Raw genomic sequence first — 17628 nt, forward strand, 5'->3', positions numbered from 1 at the left:
GTTTGATTTTTTAGTCATGTGTCCAAGTTGAGAGCTTGCTTACTTGGTTGCGACAACTACACATGCAAAGTTGTGCATTGCTAACTAGATACAATACGCTCTCAAACAACAATGCGTGTCTGTGAGGGAGATAGAGAGAGAGAGTGTGAGAGAGAGAGAGAGGGGAGGAAAGGAAAGAGGGTGTGAGAGGGAAGTGAGTGTGTGTGTGTGGGGTGGGAAGCTTCCTGGTTCCGTCACCCAAGTTCCATCCTCAATTTTCGTCCACGAGCTTCAAAAGGCTGCTTCATGGGCGCCTTCCCTTCCTTGCAAGCCCCACGAAGCCACAGCGAGATTTCCCCCCGAAAATCCGAAAATCCGAGATTTATAATCAGCAGCAGCTGGTGTCTCCTCATCAGCTCTCTCGCATTTGCAGTGTGCAGCAAACTTCTTATTATCCATTGCACAATCTTCTCGTAATCTTTTCCGAAAGTAAGATGATGCATTCCTCTTCCTGCCATGTAATGAACCCTACCTCTTCATATTTGCCTGACCTCATCTCTCCTTGCACTAGTAGCAGCTGCTTCTCCTTTGAAGAGCATTCCTCGGCCACACTCCCAGCTTTTTGCTTTGATGATGGCCAACAATCCATCAATTTTGAGGACATTGTTATGGATTGCAGCGACTTGGAAGCCCTAATTATGGCCAGTCGAGAGTCGGTAATCATGCCGGATTGTTTATGGAATCCTCCAGTTGATGAAACCAGCTCATTTGCCCAAGATGAAGAAATGATGGCATCACTTTACATGTGCGATAAATGGCTGGATGTTGCAACTCATGAATTGTATCCCTGTGAGGAGTCTTCTCTCAGCAAGGAGGACCCAACATCATCCACATCCATTTGCACAACAATGTCCTCGTTGGGAAATGGTTCCTTCAGCTGCAACTGTACTCCGACAACTCATTCCGGCAGGCTCGCAACTATTCCGACGACGGAGAACTTGTACCTGGAGAACTATTCCTTTGAATTATCCTCCTCTGCAATGGCAGCCAGCCTACCCCACGTGGACTTGGACGGTTGCAGCCATGCTCTAGGGTACGTATCCCCCAACTAGATAATTGCAATCAATTAATCAAGCAAAGCATAAATTAGTGTAATGCACACCCTATATCAATTGATTAATCCAATTGCTTATCGAATGTATTGTGCAGGACCACCGCAAACCTTAATATTCACGAGCTTGAAAACACAGAGGACGTAGTGGCCTTTCAATTAGTGGAATGCGCCGGCACTCCTGCCCTTCACGACGGCTACGTGTGGCGCAAATATGGCCAGAAAAACATCAAGGGCAGAAGGTTCCCTCGGTAAGGTTTCCACAAAACATTACCGACCCTTATTACGTCAATTAGTGCTCATCGAATCATCTTTTTTTTTTAAATGAAATGCCTAAATTAATTTTCAACTCATCACTTTATAATATGCCAATACAGTTTCTTATCTAATCTTCGCGTGTCTTAATTACAGGTCTAATCTTCGCGTGTCTTAATTACAGGAGCTACTACCGATGTGCTCAAACGGGCTGCCCCGTCAAAAAGCAAACTGAAAGCTCGTCGGAGATGGAAGGCTATGTGGTGATGACTTACATCGGCAAGCACAACCACTAACACTGTGGTCGAAAGCCCATTAGTCTGTGTGGATTAAGATAACACTTGGCCCACCATTTTCTACAGCATTTTGAAGCCATGGAAATAGCAGCCAAATCTATATACCTTGTATGCTCTGTAAGCGCTAGTAAGCCCTGCCTTGTATGCTCTTTAAGCGCTAGTAACCCTGCTGGTGTAAGCGCTTAGGCATACTATTTAAACTTTGCTTACTAAATGAAAATTTCAATCGTTCTTTTATTAAGCGCGAGGTTAAAGTTGTTCAAGGTAGTGGGATAATTATTTACGATAAGACTGTAGATCGTGCTCTAATCATTACCATTCTACCTCCACCTAGCGTGTGTAGATAACCCTTACACACGTTCAGCCCGGTGTAATTGACCCTCCGCAATCCCTTTTTTTCAAAAAAAAAACCCTTCAAATTTTAAGATGGAACGTTTAAAAATTGACCATTCTTAAAAGGTTTTAGTAATAAAACTTCCAGATTTTGTAAAATAAACAAAATTTTGCTCCAGCCAAGGTTTTTCACCTATACTTGAAAGAGAATTTTTTGGGAGAAATATTCGTATATATTATTTAGAGAAATAAAACTGAGTACAACACAAACTCCCTGTCCTTCAACCTCTCAAATATACAAGCTGTGACTAGTAAGAAAGTTAACCCAACTAAAAACTCAACTCTTTGATGACAGAAAACAAGGCTCTCTTAGGATAAATTGTGCAGAACCAGCTCCTTCTTGTTATAGCTCTTTGAGTTGTATCTATGTATTAAATCATAATAAAGGTTAGGCCCTTTAGAAGTATGTCCCAACATCTCAGTATCATTATCAGAAGACCCCATAGACCCTTGAATCCTCTGTTATCTACTGTAACGTACCCATTGTATAGCACTTTTAGCACAATATGGCATATGTTAGTATACACTCAATGCCCACCGCTCACCATGTATCTCACTTTGATGTATAATGCACATTTGTTAGGCCCTCATTGTGAGGAGTAGCCATGGTGCATATGTCGAAATGTTTGGTCCCATACCTCAAGTGATGGAGGAACTTCCATCAACGGGTGAAGAATTAGAGATCATGTATGAGCCGGAGAGGATTGTTGGGAGAAGAATAAGAGAACTGAGGAATAGAAGCATTGAAGAATTCCTCATCAAATGGAAGAATTTACCCTTGGATGAGGCTACATGACATTAACTTTCTTATTACGTGCAACAACAAGGTTTATCTATGGAGGGTGTTTCTTGAACATGTGGCATGATTTTCTTTGGATTTACAAGGATTTCATGAGGAAGTATACAAGTTGATTTTTTTTGGAAAGATTTTATAGAAGTTCATTTAAAGGTTTCTTCTTGTTGCTATTGGACTTCAATGGTCATGATGAGGATTTTATACATTGAGGAGAATGATGGCTACTACATCGATGCATTTGCAACCTATTATGAGCTCATTACCATCCTTTCCATTGATGTATATTGGATGATGTGTCCAAGTATACATAGAGCAGATTTTGACGATAAAATCTTTGGGGAAGGGATGGTTTGTAATAAATTAGAAACTTTAGTTAGGGCATGGGCATGGGCTCAACTATAAAGGGGCTCATGGATCTTCATTTGTACCTTTTTGATAATTTTGATCTTATGGCATTGGAGCCTAGAGCTACCATACATTGGCTTATGGAAGGCTATTTCCATCCTTTGGTGAAAGGCTAAATTGCTTAATTATGTGTGCTTCTTACTAATTTTGCATGTTAATCCACATGATGAGTTGTCAGAAATCTTATCTTATGGTTTCTATAGTTCAAATATACTCAATACTCAATATTAGGTCCAATCTTCCCCGACACAAGAGTGAGCCCACGTTTCCTCTTGGTGTACTTAAATATATTTCATGAGTATCCTTTGGGGCTTAAAAATAGTATACTTTTACAAAAACGTCAACTTCCTCAAATATGGTATTCTTCAAAAGTGTCTTGCTTCAAAAATAGCTTTCTTGAGCGTGCAACCTAGGCTTACTTTTAAAAATAGGTATGAGACTTGAACCCTGTAAAAGTGCATATGTACTGAAAATTAAAATATGCACTAGGGAGCTTTCACATGTCCCGATTAACATTTATACATTGTCGATAAATATGAATAATGTCGAAATAAACTAATAGCGCTTGCTGTTACAAAATTAAATATTATTTGTTTATAGTTAAAATTTGCTACCTCAAAGTATACTTCCTGATCATCATCACCAGCTCACCTCTATTATCCGGTCCAATGATGTGCACTTGCATCAACCACCTATAAGTTAATAAATGAATTGATTAAAATAAACATCCATATAAAATTTCAAATCAATAAGACGATGCAACCAATACTTTCCACACATGTATGGATTCACTTGCGTACACATAAAGTAAGCTACGATCGCCCATGTTTAGAAAGGTGTCCCAATCTAAACCAATCTAGGAGAAATCATAACACAAAAACCTGGGAATATAAATATTCCATGAACTCTTTTTAAAAGTCCATAATTACACATCATGGGAATATATAAAGTATTCCATGAATTCATCGTCAATAACAGGCCCCGAAGTGTGACAAGAAAATGTCCTTAGTTGTCACAAAATCATCAATAATAATTATATATTCATCCTCAATAACATGCCCCAAGGGTAGAAAGCAATTTTCCTTAGTTGTCACAAAATCATCAATAATAATCATGGGCTAGAATCCCTGTAAGATAAAATCAAGGATGGATAGGTGGCAAGGACATGATCAGGTAACCATTGAGAATATTTGATTGGGTGACCTTTATATTTGACCAAATATCTATGTGGTGATAGAGGTGGTGAGGGCATGATCAGGTAACCATTAAGAATCTTTGATTGGGTGACCTTTATATTTGACCAAATATCTATGTGATAAAAACTGCCTTTTCTTGTGGTTGTTTGCTCGCACTCTAACATAATCTCTGGTTCTATGACTTCAAAATCTTCATCTAATGTAGGTGGGTCATCATATACTAGATAGGTAGGAAGAGGACCTCTAAATGGTTTAGGAGACTAATGTGAAAAGAGTTATGAATATCTAGACATAGGCATTGTTAATTATTTTGGTGAGAACTTTGAATGGGTTGTAAAATCTAGGAGCTAATTTAATTGCAGGGTGTTTGTCGACACTTTTGAGTCTTGTTTTTTCAACACAAAGCCATACATGATCACCTTGGTGGAAAGAAAATGCCTTGTGTTTCTAATTTTCTTGGGTAGAATATTTTGTTTGAGATTTAACTATAGCCTCATGTGCTTGTTGCAACATATGGGTGTGATCTCTAGTGAAATCAACAGTGGGGGCAGGAATAGTGTGAATGTCAAGCACGTGTCGATAATTTCTTATCGTACACCAATTCAAAAGGAGCTTTTCTTGTAGCTGAGTGTGGTCTCTTATTGTAAGAAAATTGTAGTAAATGAAGATGTTGATCCCAATTTGCTGGTGTGAAGATTGTGCAAGACCTCAATAAATCTAAGATAGCACTATTAATAGCTCTACTATGGCAATTACTTTCATGATGAAAAGAAGAGGTGAAATCAATTTTGGATCCTAGGTTTGAAAATAATGCAATCATAGTCAAATACATTGACTTTAGGTACACCATGGTGTGTAAAAACATGTTTGATAAAAAGATGTGCATCTTGCGAAGCAATCAATGTTTTTTGCATGCAATGAAATATGCTTGTTTACTAAATCTACCAAGAATAGTCCAAAGCATATCCTTTCGTGTAGAAGTAATAGGTAAACTAGTAATGAAATCCATAGATATTTCTTGCCAAAACCTTCTGGAATAGACAAAGGCATAAGTAAGCCATGCTATTTTCCATGATGTCACTTGACTGGTTGGCACATAAGACATTCAGGAATAAAATTGGAAACATCATTCTTTATGTTAGGCCAATAAAAATCATCGAGCATAGCTTTGAGAGTAGTAATGATTCCTCTATGGCTAATGTAGCGTGGATTAGGCTTCTTCCGAGAGAAGTTGTCTAAATGGAAGAGTTATGCATAAATACTTCTCAAAGAAATGGAATCCATCATGATATGAATAGTTATCAGTAGGCAAGTAATTGTTAGAGTGAAATTTTAACCATACATGATGAAAATTGGGATCATTCTCATAAGTATCATGCATAGCATCAAAAGAATGTATATCAAGAATAGAAATGTTTGTAACTGAAGGATGTCTACATAGTGCATCAGATACCACATTTTTATTTTCTTGGTTGATATTGAGTAAGAGGATTAAAATTTTGAATAAATGATTCCCATTTAATGTGATGGTCAGATATTAATGGTTGGATGAGTAGATGTTGTATGTACTCTACTAGTCTATTTTTAATGAGAAATTTAGAGCCCATTAAATAATGTTTCCTTGTATGAAGTGCATAAACAACAACAAGAAGTTCTTTGTCATATGTACTATATTTAGTTTTGGATGGTAGCATCAGTGACAACAAGGAAGAATGCTCTAGAAAAATTAGGTAATTGAAACATATTAGGGGTATGTGTAAGAATATTCTTCAGCATATCGAAGGATTTTGGTTGAGATTCACCCCAACAAAAAATAGTTTGTTTTCGAAGAAGGAAGGTCAAAGGTAATGCAATCAAAGAAAATTTCAGAACAAATTTATGTAATAACTGCACAACCCTAGAAAATAATGAACTTCAGTCACATTCTTTGTAGTAGACCAAGTAGCATATAACTAATTTTATTTCAAAAGGTTGAATAAAAAGGTAAGATGTTGTTTATGCTCTTCTTCATTTTGCCTAAAAAAAAGAATGTCATCAAAGAAAACAATGACAAATTGTTAAAATTTCAAGAAAATATGATTCATCAATTGACTAAATGTTGCAAGTGTATTAGTAAGACTGAATGTTGTAGGTGCATTAGTAAGACCAAAAGTCATAACAAGGAATTCATAATGTCTGGATAGAGTACAAAAAGAAGTCTTGTATATGTCAGATGTGTGCATTCCAACTTGGTGATATCCAAATTTAAATCCATCTTACTAAATGCACCATGACGTTTATCTAATAAATCATCAACATGAGGGATGAGATATCGATTTTTTATAGTGACCTTATTCAAAGCTCTATGGTAGGTTTGGTTCTTTTTCAGTACAAAAAGTAGTGGGGCACCGAAAGGAGAACTGCTATAACTTATGAGTGCTTGAATAGAAGTTCTTCTATTTGTCATTGAATCTCTTTTTGTTGAATTTGATTTTGTCTATAAGGCGAACAGAAATCTATTTTTGTTGAATTTGATTTTGTCTATAAGGAGCTTTATGAGGTGGTTGACTACCAAGGATGATCTGATCAATTTTGTGGTCTTCAAGACAAGATGTAGGTAGACCTAGGGGTAGATCATCAGCAAAAGAGTCTTTGAATTGATCTAAAAAGAGTTGTTGACTAGGAGCTACCATGAACAAATATACATCATCTTTGTTGGTAGCTTGGCAGTAGGGCCAAGATACCATCAAACAAACATGAGTATAGTGAGGAAGGGTTAGTTTATCTAAGATGTGCATCATGGCCTTGCAGAACTCAAAGTTCGAGGAGTGACGTGGCCATGAACATATACTTTAACACCAAGAATCAGGAATAGGGGTCCATCCCATCTTACATCTAACCATAGCTAGTTGATTATTCTAACAAGAAAGCCTAGAAATCAAACAATACAACAACATATAATTTCCTAAGCCTAAACCATGCTCTCATACCACGTGTAAGATCCCTGCCCTAGTTAGGCCAAGGGGATCCTTTTGATAGGCAGCTAAGTCCCCATTGTCTTTGATTGACAACTCCCCAATCTCTCAAAAATATGAGGATATGAGCAAATGGAGGGACCTAACTCTATCTCGCAGTAGGGGAAACATAATCTATTCCCCCAATTGAGCGACACTCAATGTGCATGATGATCGAGGATGGAACAAGTCCACGCTTGGTTCATGGAAGGCAATGCCTCTGTCCTCTCTCCTTCATGAGGCACGGGCCATTGGCTCATTCCCCTAAAACATAACTTGTTCATGCCCTACTCTTACCATCGATTGTAAAATAAATGTACTGGAAAGTTACCTAACTCCTCGGGTCCACCCATCCATAGGATGGCACCATTGGGCCATTCATCCACCCACTCACCCATTCATTTTTGTTATCTAATTACGTCCTACCACACTATGAAACATATAAAATTAAAGATGCTTTAGAATGTTCGTTAAAGTAGCCTTTGAAAACAACAATATTTGCATCAAACATTTCTTACACCAAAATGTTCACAAAAGAAACCTTCAAACCGGGTCAACAGCCAAATCGAGGCTTCCATAGACATATCTAGATGATCTAGAATTCGATCTTCCAATCTAAACAAGTTGGGCATACCTCACGGACCATACTCCCTCAGCATCTAGACTAGTCGACGAGGGCCAAGTTGGCCTATCACCCCCTTAGGTCCTACCACTTGTACCAAACCCTCCCGCTCCTCAGAGAAGATGTCTACTCATGAGGTGGGCTAATTCATCACAGTAGCCTAGGCCCATAGAACTAGGTAGGCATCATTATCACATATCCACCCTTGCAGGGTGGAAATCCCCGATTCCCAATGGCATAGGAGGGGATTACCTTGGGCTGATTCCCGGGCTTGCTACTACCTTCGCCTCCTATACTGACTATGCAAGCAAGAGTGGAGTTAGCTAAGTAGGGGATAAGATGTACCCAACAAACATATCCATTGAAATTAGGAAAATATTATATTCTTTTCAATAATTTATGGAGCAATAAGAAAACAACATTGGACACAACGATGATCTTCTTAGCTACAATCCTTGTCAATAAGAAAAAAACGAACCATAACGTATTCTAGAGTAAGATTACTTTCTCACAATTTCTCATACTAGTCTTACTTAAGGGCATATACCAGGATGAAATTTGGAAATTCTCCTTGTTGGAGCCTTAGTCCTTTTGGCTATATAACTTAAAAAAGAGGTGTGATGCTTCTACGATGCTAGTCGTAGTCGTTATAGGTTTAACCGATAGGAACATAATCTTGCTAAGCCTAAGAATCTTAACTATGACCTAAAAGGAAGACATTTCTCATATTTAAAAGAATTAAAAATATGGCCAACGTGGTTGTCGTTTGCATGAGGATTTGTTATGGAAGGCATGAAGTCGCTTGCGTGGATGCGTGCTTCCTCATTTTGCCTTGAATGACGTGCGGTTCTTCAATTTAGGGGCATTTTGGTGCACTAGAAAGAGAATGGGGTAGATATGAAATTCTAGAGATCACTAGGAGAGAAAGAGAATTTTAACGCATTAAACGGATTTGGAAATGGACATTGTTTGGGCTTCCAAAAGCTTGTCTGAAACCCTATAGAGAGAAGGCTTAAACGCACCTTTAAGTCTATTCACATGGAGGGGATTTTAGACAAGGTGTCCCCACCTAGAGGGCTCACAAGAAAGAGTGAGGCTTGGCTATGTCTAGCTGTGGCTAGACAGACTAAGAGGGTGACTTGAAATCTATTCACAACTTTATTTGTAGGTGTATTAACTAAATGCCGCTAAGGTGACATGGAGTTTTATTCATACAACCTTAGTGAGTGAGTTCCCCCACCCCCTCCCTTGCCTCCTCTCTTTGCCTGCCTCTACTCTTTGAATGAGCCCTTTAAGGCCTTTTGTAGAGAATTGTGAGACCGTAAATAGAAAGGATATGGGTGAAGGCATATAAATAGAAAGCATACGGGTGAGTGCATGCAAATAGAAAGGTCATCATTTCATTGCCTTAAATAGAGAGGATATGGAGGGTCATCATTGCATTGACTTTTTCAAGAATTAATCATTACATACTAAAATAAAACCTTAGAAAAAATCTCTTATTCTTAAAAATCACACAGAATATATTTAATAAAAATGCAAAAAACATTTTGGTGCCATATTCACACTTGGGGGAGAAGGGTGTAAGACATGTCCCCGTAGCCTAGCCTCTACATGAGTGCTTACCTCCTAGAGGGGGAGGGGAGGGGGTCTATATAGGTGCAGGTAGGGGATGCACACAGAAGGAGAGAGTGCTAGTAGGGGGGACAAGTGCGTCCAGGTGGGGGCACCGTATGGGCTAGCTGCATGGACGGTAGCCTGTAGGTCTATCGGGGAGACAATACCACCTGTCCAAGAGGTGTCTGGAAGTTGTGTACGTAGAGGGGAGGCAAGGGGAGGGGGAGGGGGTACATGCACCATCTATCCAGGAAGGGTCTACAGGAGGGGAGAGGTACGTCTAGGGAGGCGTGCCATGGGGTGGATGGTGGCCAGTGTCCGGGGCGGGTTGGTGAGCGATGCCCGTGAGTCCAAGGTTTTGGTGAGCAGTGCACATGGATATGTGCATGCATAATTTGGTGAGAAATGAGCTCTCGCGTGTTCGGGAAAGGTGCTCGTAGGCATCGTATGTCACTCGGGCGAGGGTCATGGGAGGCATTCATCGGGCCATGAGGAATTTTTTTGGGAAATTGTTTGGGAAATTGTTTGGGATTGCCTCGGGATCCCATGGGCGCTTTTCGTCCATCGTTTGGATGTCTGAAATGCAAAAGCTGTCAGATTTTCAAAACTTTATAGGTCAACTTAGGCCACTTCGGTTACTCATTTCAGCTCAAAAAAAGCCCTACCCGACGTATTTTCGTGCTTAAGATTTCAAATTTGAATTTCGTTTTCTCATTTCCTGAGTCAAGAGTGCTTAATTTACAATTGCCTCAAAATAAGAGCTTCCCAGGGATTCAAAATAACAACTAAATGCAACCATAATGAACTAGCTGAACTATACTTACAAAGGATATGCTATAAGAATATGGCACAATGGAAACAGATAGCAAGACAAAGCACAAAAGACAATGCAATAGATACACAATGGAGAGAATTTAAAATTCTAATTATACCAAAGAGGTACAAGTGATGGTGCTGTCCACCTGTGCACTCTGAAGTAGAGCTTAGATGGCGATTTAGATAGACTCTAGATGAAGTATGTACGAAGGGGGTGGATACTCACAAGCATTGGATGCCTTAGCTCATGGCAACCGTGTCCATATATATTACTGTAGGGGCGATGTGGTAGACGCGTATACAACGAGGGCGGTTACAGTGAATAGACACGATCACTCTGCCCGCATATCAAGAACGTACCGACCATTAACCACCACCCACTAATGATGGACTTGGTATTCGAGGGAATATTCCTCATATCATCGCCTCGGGGGACTTCCACGCTGATTAGGTAAGCCGATCAACCACCACAAATATTTGATCCCACCCATGCTTAGTCTTGGTAAGACCCGTAATGAGATCCATTGATATGTGAGTCCACTTCTCATCCGGAATGTGTAAAGGATGAAGTACACCTCCGGATAGTTGTTGATGGCTATCCTTGTTTGTTTGACAAGGACACGCCATTCCAAACTTCTTAACATCCGTCCACATGCCTTTCCAAAAGAAGCTTTTGCTCACTTTGTCATATGTCTTCAACACACCAAGATGACCCAAAGTGGAGAGGAATGTATCTCATGAAGAACCTTTGGTATGTAGGATAACATAGAAACAACATTAGGAAAAATATGGACTCACAAAAGGACCCTCTAAGAAAATATTAAAAAAAGAATGGGCTAGCCAATGAGAGAGCTAGGATTCCATATCCATGTAGCATGGATCTTTTTGAATCTTCTACCACCAAATATTACAAGATCAAGTTAGTGGAATATAACATTGGGACCAAATATTAAAAAACTAAAGAAATGTCGGATGTGGCTCGTGGTCCTCACAATAAAATATTAGTGTTAGAGTAGTGAATGTTCCTTCTCAATCACAAATTTCTTTCCCTCTTTCGCTTTTCAAGATTTGATTTCCCCCTTCTTCATCTCATTTGAATTTGATTTTATCATATTTCACGCTTCCTTGCTTTGCTTCTCATAAAACATTATTGTAAGCATCTTCTCGAATATGTCTATCTTATGGTAAACTCTTATCTCATTTGGAGATAATATCTTTGAGATCTTGTTGATTTCTCATTGCGTTCTTAAAGATATTCTTTCTTCTCTGTTCTTTTAGGAAAAAATTTACAGATAGATTTCTCTTCAGTATGTTCATGTTCTGGCTCCTTTGAATAGAAGCTTAATGAGATAATTCTAATTTCTCATGGTATTCTAATTTCTCTTCAGTATGTTCATGTTCTGGCTCCTTTGAATAGAAGCTTAATGAGATAATTCTAATTTCTCATGGTATTTATTTAAGTTAGTCCTTCTTCTCTTGTTTTTCTGGGCAAAAAATTATAGGTTGCTTCTTATCTTGTATGTTGTTCTTGTGCTATGGAGACTAATACAAAATCCTTGTTGTGCAGTTTTTAAAGCTTTGGTGATGCTCTCTGCAGTTTTTTAAGTTTGGGAAAGGAAAAGGTAATAAGCAATTTTCTTTCTCTTTTTATTTAAATTTTGTTAATCTTTCAGTGGTAAGTTTTTTATTTTCCATTTTATTGGTAATCTTCATAATGTAATATATTGAAATTTGTCTCTTTGCTCTTTGTAGGTTTTGAACCTCTGAGTTTTGTTAGTTTGGAGACTACTTAGGAATCTAGCAAAAATGTAAAAATCATATTTCACACTTCCTTGCTTTATCTCTCATGAAAATTTATTATAAGCATTATCTCTAATATGTCTATGTTGAACATAAGATCTTTTATCTCATTTGAACATAAGATCTTTGAGATATTGTTGATTTCTCATTGAGTTCTTGAAGGTGTCTTTCTTCTCTGTACTTTAAGGAAAACAATTACAGTTAGGTTTCTATCTAGTATGTTCGTGTTTGGTAAAATTTTTTCTCCTTTGAATAGAAGCTCAATGATATTAATGTTAATTTATCATGGTATTCATTTAAGTTAATTCTTATTCTCTTGTTTTTTGGGCAAAAATTTGTAGGTTGCATCCTTTCTCGTATGTTGTTCTTAATCGTATCTTTTTGAACCTTTGAGTTTTGTTGGTTTGGAGACTACTTAGGACTCTAGCAAAAAGGTAATTATCAAGTTCAGTATCTTGCTAGTTTAGTTTATGACTTGGTTGGAAGAGTGAACGTTATTCTAGCATATGCATGCACTTGTAGTGACATATTTTTCACTTTTGGTTTGTAGTATGTCTTGTTCATTGATGAGTTATCATTGAGGCAGGGTGGCAGACCTAGAAGACAAGGAAGAGTCCAAGACTCCGCATTGAAAGAATCTATTGGCGAGATGGTGATGACATCATCATCTTCCACAATCTCATCCTCCCCGGCTGACTCAAATAGTTTATGAAGTTGAAAGCATTAACTAAAGTTGTTGCTTTCAAAACTATCCCTACAACATCTAGCTTGAAGAAAGTCGTGCTCCTGTGATGCTCCAAGTATATTTTTATGTGCTCAGAGCAGTGAGGGGTGCACTACAAGCCCTTGTGGAATTTGGCCACATTGTAAGGACACATGATCCCTTAGAAATCCAAAGGGAGCTTGCAGGGGAGGAAGTTTTTCTCCCAGCTATCAAAGCCCCTCCATCTTCTCATGAGCCAAGTAGCAAGAGGTAGAGAACATAGCCTCTATTTTGTCATACAATCATGGGTTTCTTGTACTCTTTATAGTAATAAAAATCGGATTTCTTTTTTATCTTTGCATCGTCTTCTCATTTGATTTTATCAAATTTTCACTTTTTGATTCTGTATCTAAGTGTTTTAAAAATTAAAGTTTATATGGTAGAGAGTTTGTGGTTGACACAGTAAAATCAATTATACACAATTAAAAAATAATAATTTCAATAAACTTAAAAATTAAAGTTGATATGGTAGAGAGTTTGTGGTTGACACAGTAAAATCAATTATACACAATTAAAAAACAATAATTTCAATAAACTTATAGCAAGATAGAAAATGAACAAATGCACAACACCGGTATATTTACAAACAACTATCATCTCTAGGAGTATCCCTGTAGCTCTGCAAGCAACAAACTAGCCACATGTCCTTTTTGGTGGTGGTGATTCTCTTCCTATGTATAGCTGCTATCAAGGTATCACCGAATAGATCAACTAGGTAAGCCTCAGCCACTTGCAAAGCATCCATTTCTTGTGCTATCCATTGATATAGCACTTGGAAATCTGCTTGTTGATCCCAACATTAGCGGTTTCCTCTCAACTTTAAGTCTCATGAATTTCACGTACGACTCTTGCGAATGTTGCCTTAGGAATTAAGTCATGCAATATCTTTTGATAGTGCCTGATTTCCCACAAGGCCACAATATCTGGCCTCCATCTCGATTTTTGTGGTGTCTTCGTTGTGGTTGGGGATGGGGCTGAGGTTGAGGTTGAGGTTGGGGATGGGGCTGAGGCTGAGGTTGAGGGTGAGGGTGAGGGTGGCGCTATGGGTGGGGCTATGGTTCATACTCGATCTGGGACTGGGACTGAGACTGAGGCTCATCTTGGGGTTGCACCTCATCTTGGGGTTGCACCTCATCCTACAGCTAGTGTGGGGCTTGGGTGAGGTATAAAGTATTAGGTTAGTCCTGGTGAGAGGAGGTTCTGACTTATGTGTCGGAGTCTTCTGGTGATGGCATAGGCATGCTCTCTTTTGTAGGCCAGAGCCTACGTAGTGTTTACTTTGAAAAGATGTAGGGGAGAAGAGAGCTTGAGATCTTGCAAGCACAAACACACTCACACAAACCCTAGAAGAGAACACCAAGGTGAGAGGCTCAAAATTCTTCTTCTTCACACAACAAAAGAGGTCTACAAAGAAGATAAAGTGACTAACACAAATAATAGAGTATATACAAGTAGTCCAGAATGTGAACACGCTAAGTGGAGTGGGTAGGTCTGGACTAGTCGGTGTAGTCCAGTTGTAGAATCTTGGCAAAGATATGTCAGTGCCAACTACCAAACCCGCCAGTGATGTAAATATTGAACGGTCATGCACGCATGTCTTGAGTGTCATCTCATGTTGAGCTTGGCATCTCAACACTTCTCCTCAAGCTCAACTCTAGCTCATGAACTCCAAGCATATCTCAAAATCTACGGAGCTTCTCAACTCCCAAGGCCTTCATGAAGATGTCAGCAGAAAGCAGCGACTTGATCCTGTGTGTGGTGACATAGGCCAAGTCAATGTCTCTTGCCAAGACTCTCTGCCCTGATAAAGTGGTAATGTATCTTAATGTGTTTTGTCCACACATGGAAAGGTGGGCTCCTAGCCAACTGTATACTGCTAGGATTTTCACAATATATGACAACCTTTCTCTCCACATGCAACCCCAAATCAACAAGTAGCTTGCGTAACCAAGCTACCTCACATGCTGCCACCACACCTCCTCTATACTTTGTCTCTATACTCGACAAGGAAACTATGGGCAACTTCTTGTTGCTCCATGCCGCAGCATCACTCCCCAATGAAAACATCAATCCACTGGTAGATCTTCTGTCTAAGATTTTACCTTCCCAATCTACATCTATGTACCCATATAGTTCCAATGGAACACCTGCTGCATAAAACAATGCATAATCAATAGTGGCCCTCAAATACCAAAGTGTGCATTGCACACTGTTAAGATGTGTTTTACGTGAAACCTACATAAATTGACTCTCTAAGCCAATAGTGTAACTCAAATCTGGCCTACTAATCGTGACATAGATTAAACTCCCCACAATCTTCCTGTACATAGTGGGATCCTCCAACACACATAACCTACATCCGCACTAAGCTTGCCATTTTGATCTAATGGCACCGAGATTGACGTACAATCAGCCATCTCATACATACTAACTTTGTGACAGCCAAATACCATCAAGTGTGCAAATGACCTCAATTCCCAAAAAGTAGCAGAGATCTCCCAAATCCTTCATCTAAAACTTCCTTTTCATAAGACTTTTCACATGATCAATCTCATCCAATTTGTCACCCCCAACAATAAGATCATCTGCATAAATGATCATCTACATAAATGTGATGATCACAATACCCTTATCACTCTTGCGCACATACAAAGAGTGATCTGCATGTGCGATATGAAAACCAATAGTAACAAGACACTCAGCAATCTTATCATGCCATGCTCGTGGAGCTTGCTTCAGCCCATATAAGGCCTTATGAAACTTTTTCCATTTCGCATGTCACTCTGTTTCTTGTAGCAATCTTCCTGTATATTCCTAGACTTACCAGAGTAAAAAAAGCCTCGTGTATCATTATGTTGCCTTTGCCAATTACCATGACCTCTATGACTCCCCCTGCCTCTATTGTTGCTCTGGTGACCATAATTTTGATCACCTATTTGGCCACGTCCATGGCCTCTACCTTTTCCTCTACCTGCACTTGTGTAGAAGGCTTGTGACAGTGAACTATTTTTGTTTTGTGAGAAGATTGTTGATCTTCACCCAAATTATTCTCTTCAATGATCAACATTGACACCAAAGCTAGGAAGTTGGGAATGTTCTCCACGAGTCTGAATAGATGTCCTTCAGCACCTTGTATTGTGGCCTGAGACCACATAGACACACTTCCACCTTATCATATCATCAACAAAACACCAATTCATGCAAGGGATTCCACAATGCCCTTGAAGCTCATTCTTCAACTAAATCTTTCATAGACATATTTTTATTCTCAACAGTATGAAGCTCATTCCTCAAAACTAAATCTTTCGTGCATTGGTGTTAGCTTCATACATGTGAGATCCCTGTTCCCACCGCACAACGGATTCGGGGTACTAGCAGCGGAAGTAGCACTTCTTGCGCGAGGCAGGGTCCCACACTCGGGGCCTCGTCCACGAATATCCGGACAAAAGACTAATCCGTCGGTTTTTCCAAAACCAGACCCGGAAAAACTTCCCTTATCCGGAAAGCACGGGCGATTCCACCAGGATAATTTTTACTCTAACGTAGTCAAAACTCTTACTGATCAAATAGATCCGACTGCATCTATAAAGATACTTGGTCAGATCAAGGAAGAAACTTGCACTTGGATCATTGGGATCAACGCTTTTTTCCCCACCAAGGAGGCACAGCCGTTGATTCCTATCCATAGAACAATTACTATCCGGGATTTACTTTATCTATCGTAATAACAGAAATTGAGTCTCGATTTACGGATCCATCAGTCCAGCCTAACCCCATCCGATCCCATGGGTTAGCCAACCGCCCAACCACTGTAGTGATGGGATCCAATTTGGAATTTGGTTAGGTTTTGTCCCGGGTACCAAGGAAAAGAGTTCCAAGGCCCCCTAGCCGGAATTTCATGCAAACATAAAACTAGCCACACCACTTACACACCCAATATGAAAATTGCCTTTTTCTTAGCATCAGCTAACTTTAAAACAATCCTTTAATGAAACCATAGTACCACTGATCACAATCTCCCAAATTATCCAGTTGATTCATAATTTCCCATCATTCCTTCATCAGAGTATCTATGGCATCATTGGCAACTAGAACGCTCACCACCTGTCCACACAGGGGCCGTTTCAATAGTTCCTAGCCCATAATACTCAACAATATAATCACTTATCAAGATCGACTCTCGTTGAAGATCAGCAAGATCAACCAACAGATCCATATAAAAGAGCCATGGACTCATCCGTTGAGGACCAGCAAGGTTAGTCAACCAGATCCATGCCCGGTTCCAGAAAACAACTCTTACTCCTTGTTCCAATATCTTCCTCGACGCACGCGTGGGTATCCTGGGCGACCCAGAGCCCGAGCACCGTATGGTCAGCACCCTCTAGGATCCTTCGCAGGTGACCTAGCGCTTCACTCATAGGCCGCTTCCTTGGTCCCTCATCCACCGTACCGGAAGCTCACCATTTTAATCGAACCGAGGCTGGTCAAGACCTCGGCCGACCTTGCTACGCGAGACGTCCTCCATTGACTCTCCGTCAGCAGTTGCAACTTTATCAGTTAGGTCTCCACGACCTTAATCACAAGAC

At 39.5% G+C, this 17628-nt stretch overlaps 1 protein-coding gene across 2 annotated transcripts; it reads left to right on the plus strand.

Moving 5' to 3' along the window:
- The first annotated feature begins 407 nt into the window (after positions 1-407).
- On the plus strand, positions 408-1878 carry LOC147606625 (uncharacterized). 2 transcript variants are annotated; one of them, XM_086791951.1, is made up of 3 exons: positions 408-1072; positions 1189-1341; positions 1502-1878. In XM_086791951.1, exons 1-3 carry the CDS (start codon positions 474-476, stop codon positions 1521-1523), a joined length of 774 nt encoding a protein of 257 aa, XP_086648077.1. In that variant the 5' UTR covers positions 408-473; the 3' UTR covers positions 1524-1878. The 2 variants fall into 2 exon arrangements, with proteins under 2 accessions (XP_086648077.1, XP_086648076.1); XM_086791950.1 differs by having other exon boundaries at positions 1530-1878.
- Positions 1879-17628: the final 15750 nt, after the last annotated feature.

This window comes from Cibotium barometz, chromosome 57 (genome assembly GCF_041138505.1).
Source record: "Cibotium barometz isolate CiBa-2024 chromosome 57, ASM4113850v1, whole genome shotgun sequence".
NCBI classification, from domain to species: domain Eukaryota; kingdom Viridiplantae; phylum Streptophyta; class Polypodiopsida; order Cyatheales; family Cibotiaceae; genus Cibotium; species Cibotium barometz.

Coding starts and splice junctions, on each gene's coding strand:
- LOC147606625 (XM_086791950.1), top strand. CDS start 474: ATGATGCATTCCTCTTCCTGCCATGTAATGAACCCTACCTCTTCATAT. Junction 1,073..1,188: donor GGTTGCAGCCATGCTCTAGG/GTACGTATCCCC, acceptor TGTATTGTGCAG/GACCACCGCAAACCTTAATA. Junction 1,342..1,529: donor AAGGGCAGAAGGTTCCCTCG/GTAAGGTTTCCA, acceptor TCTTAATTACAG/GAGCTACTACCGATGTGCTC.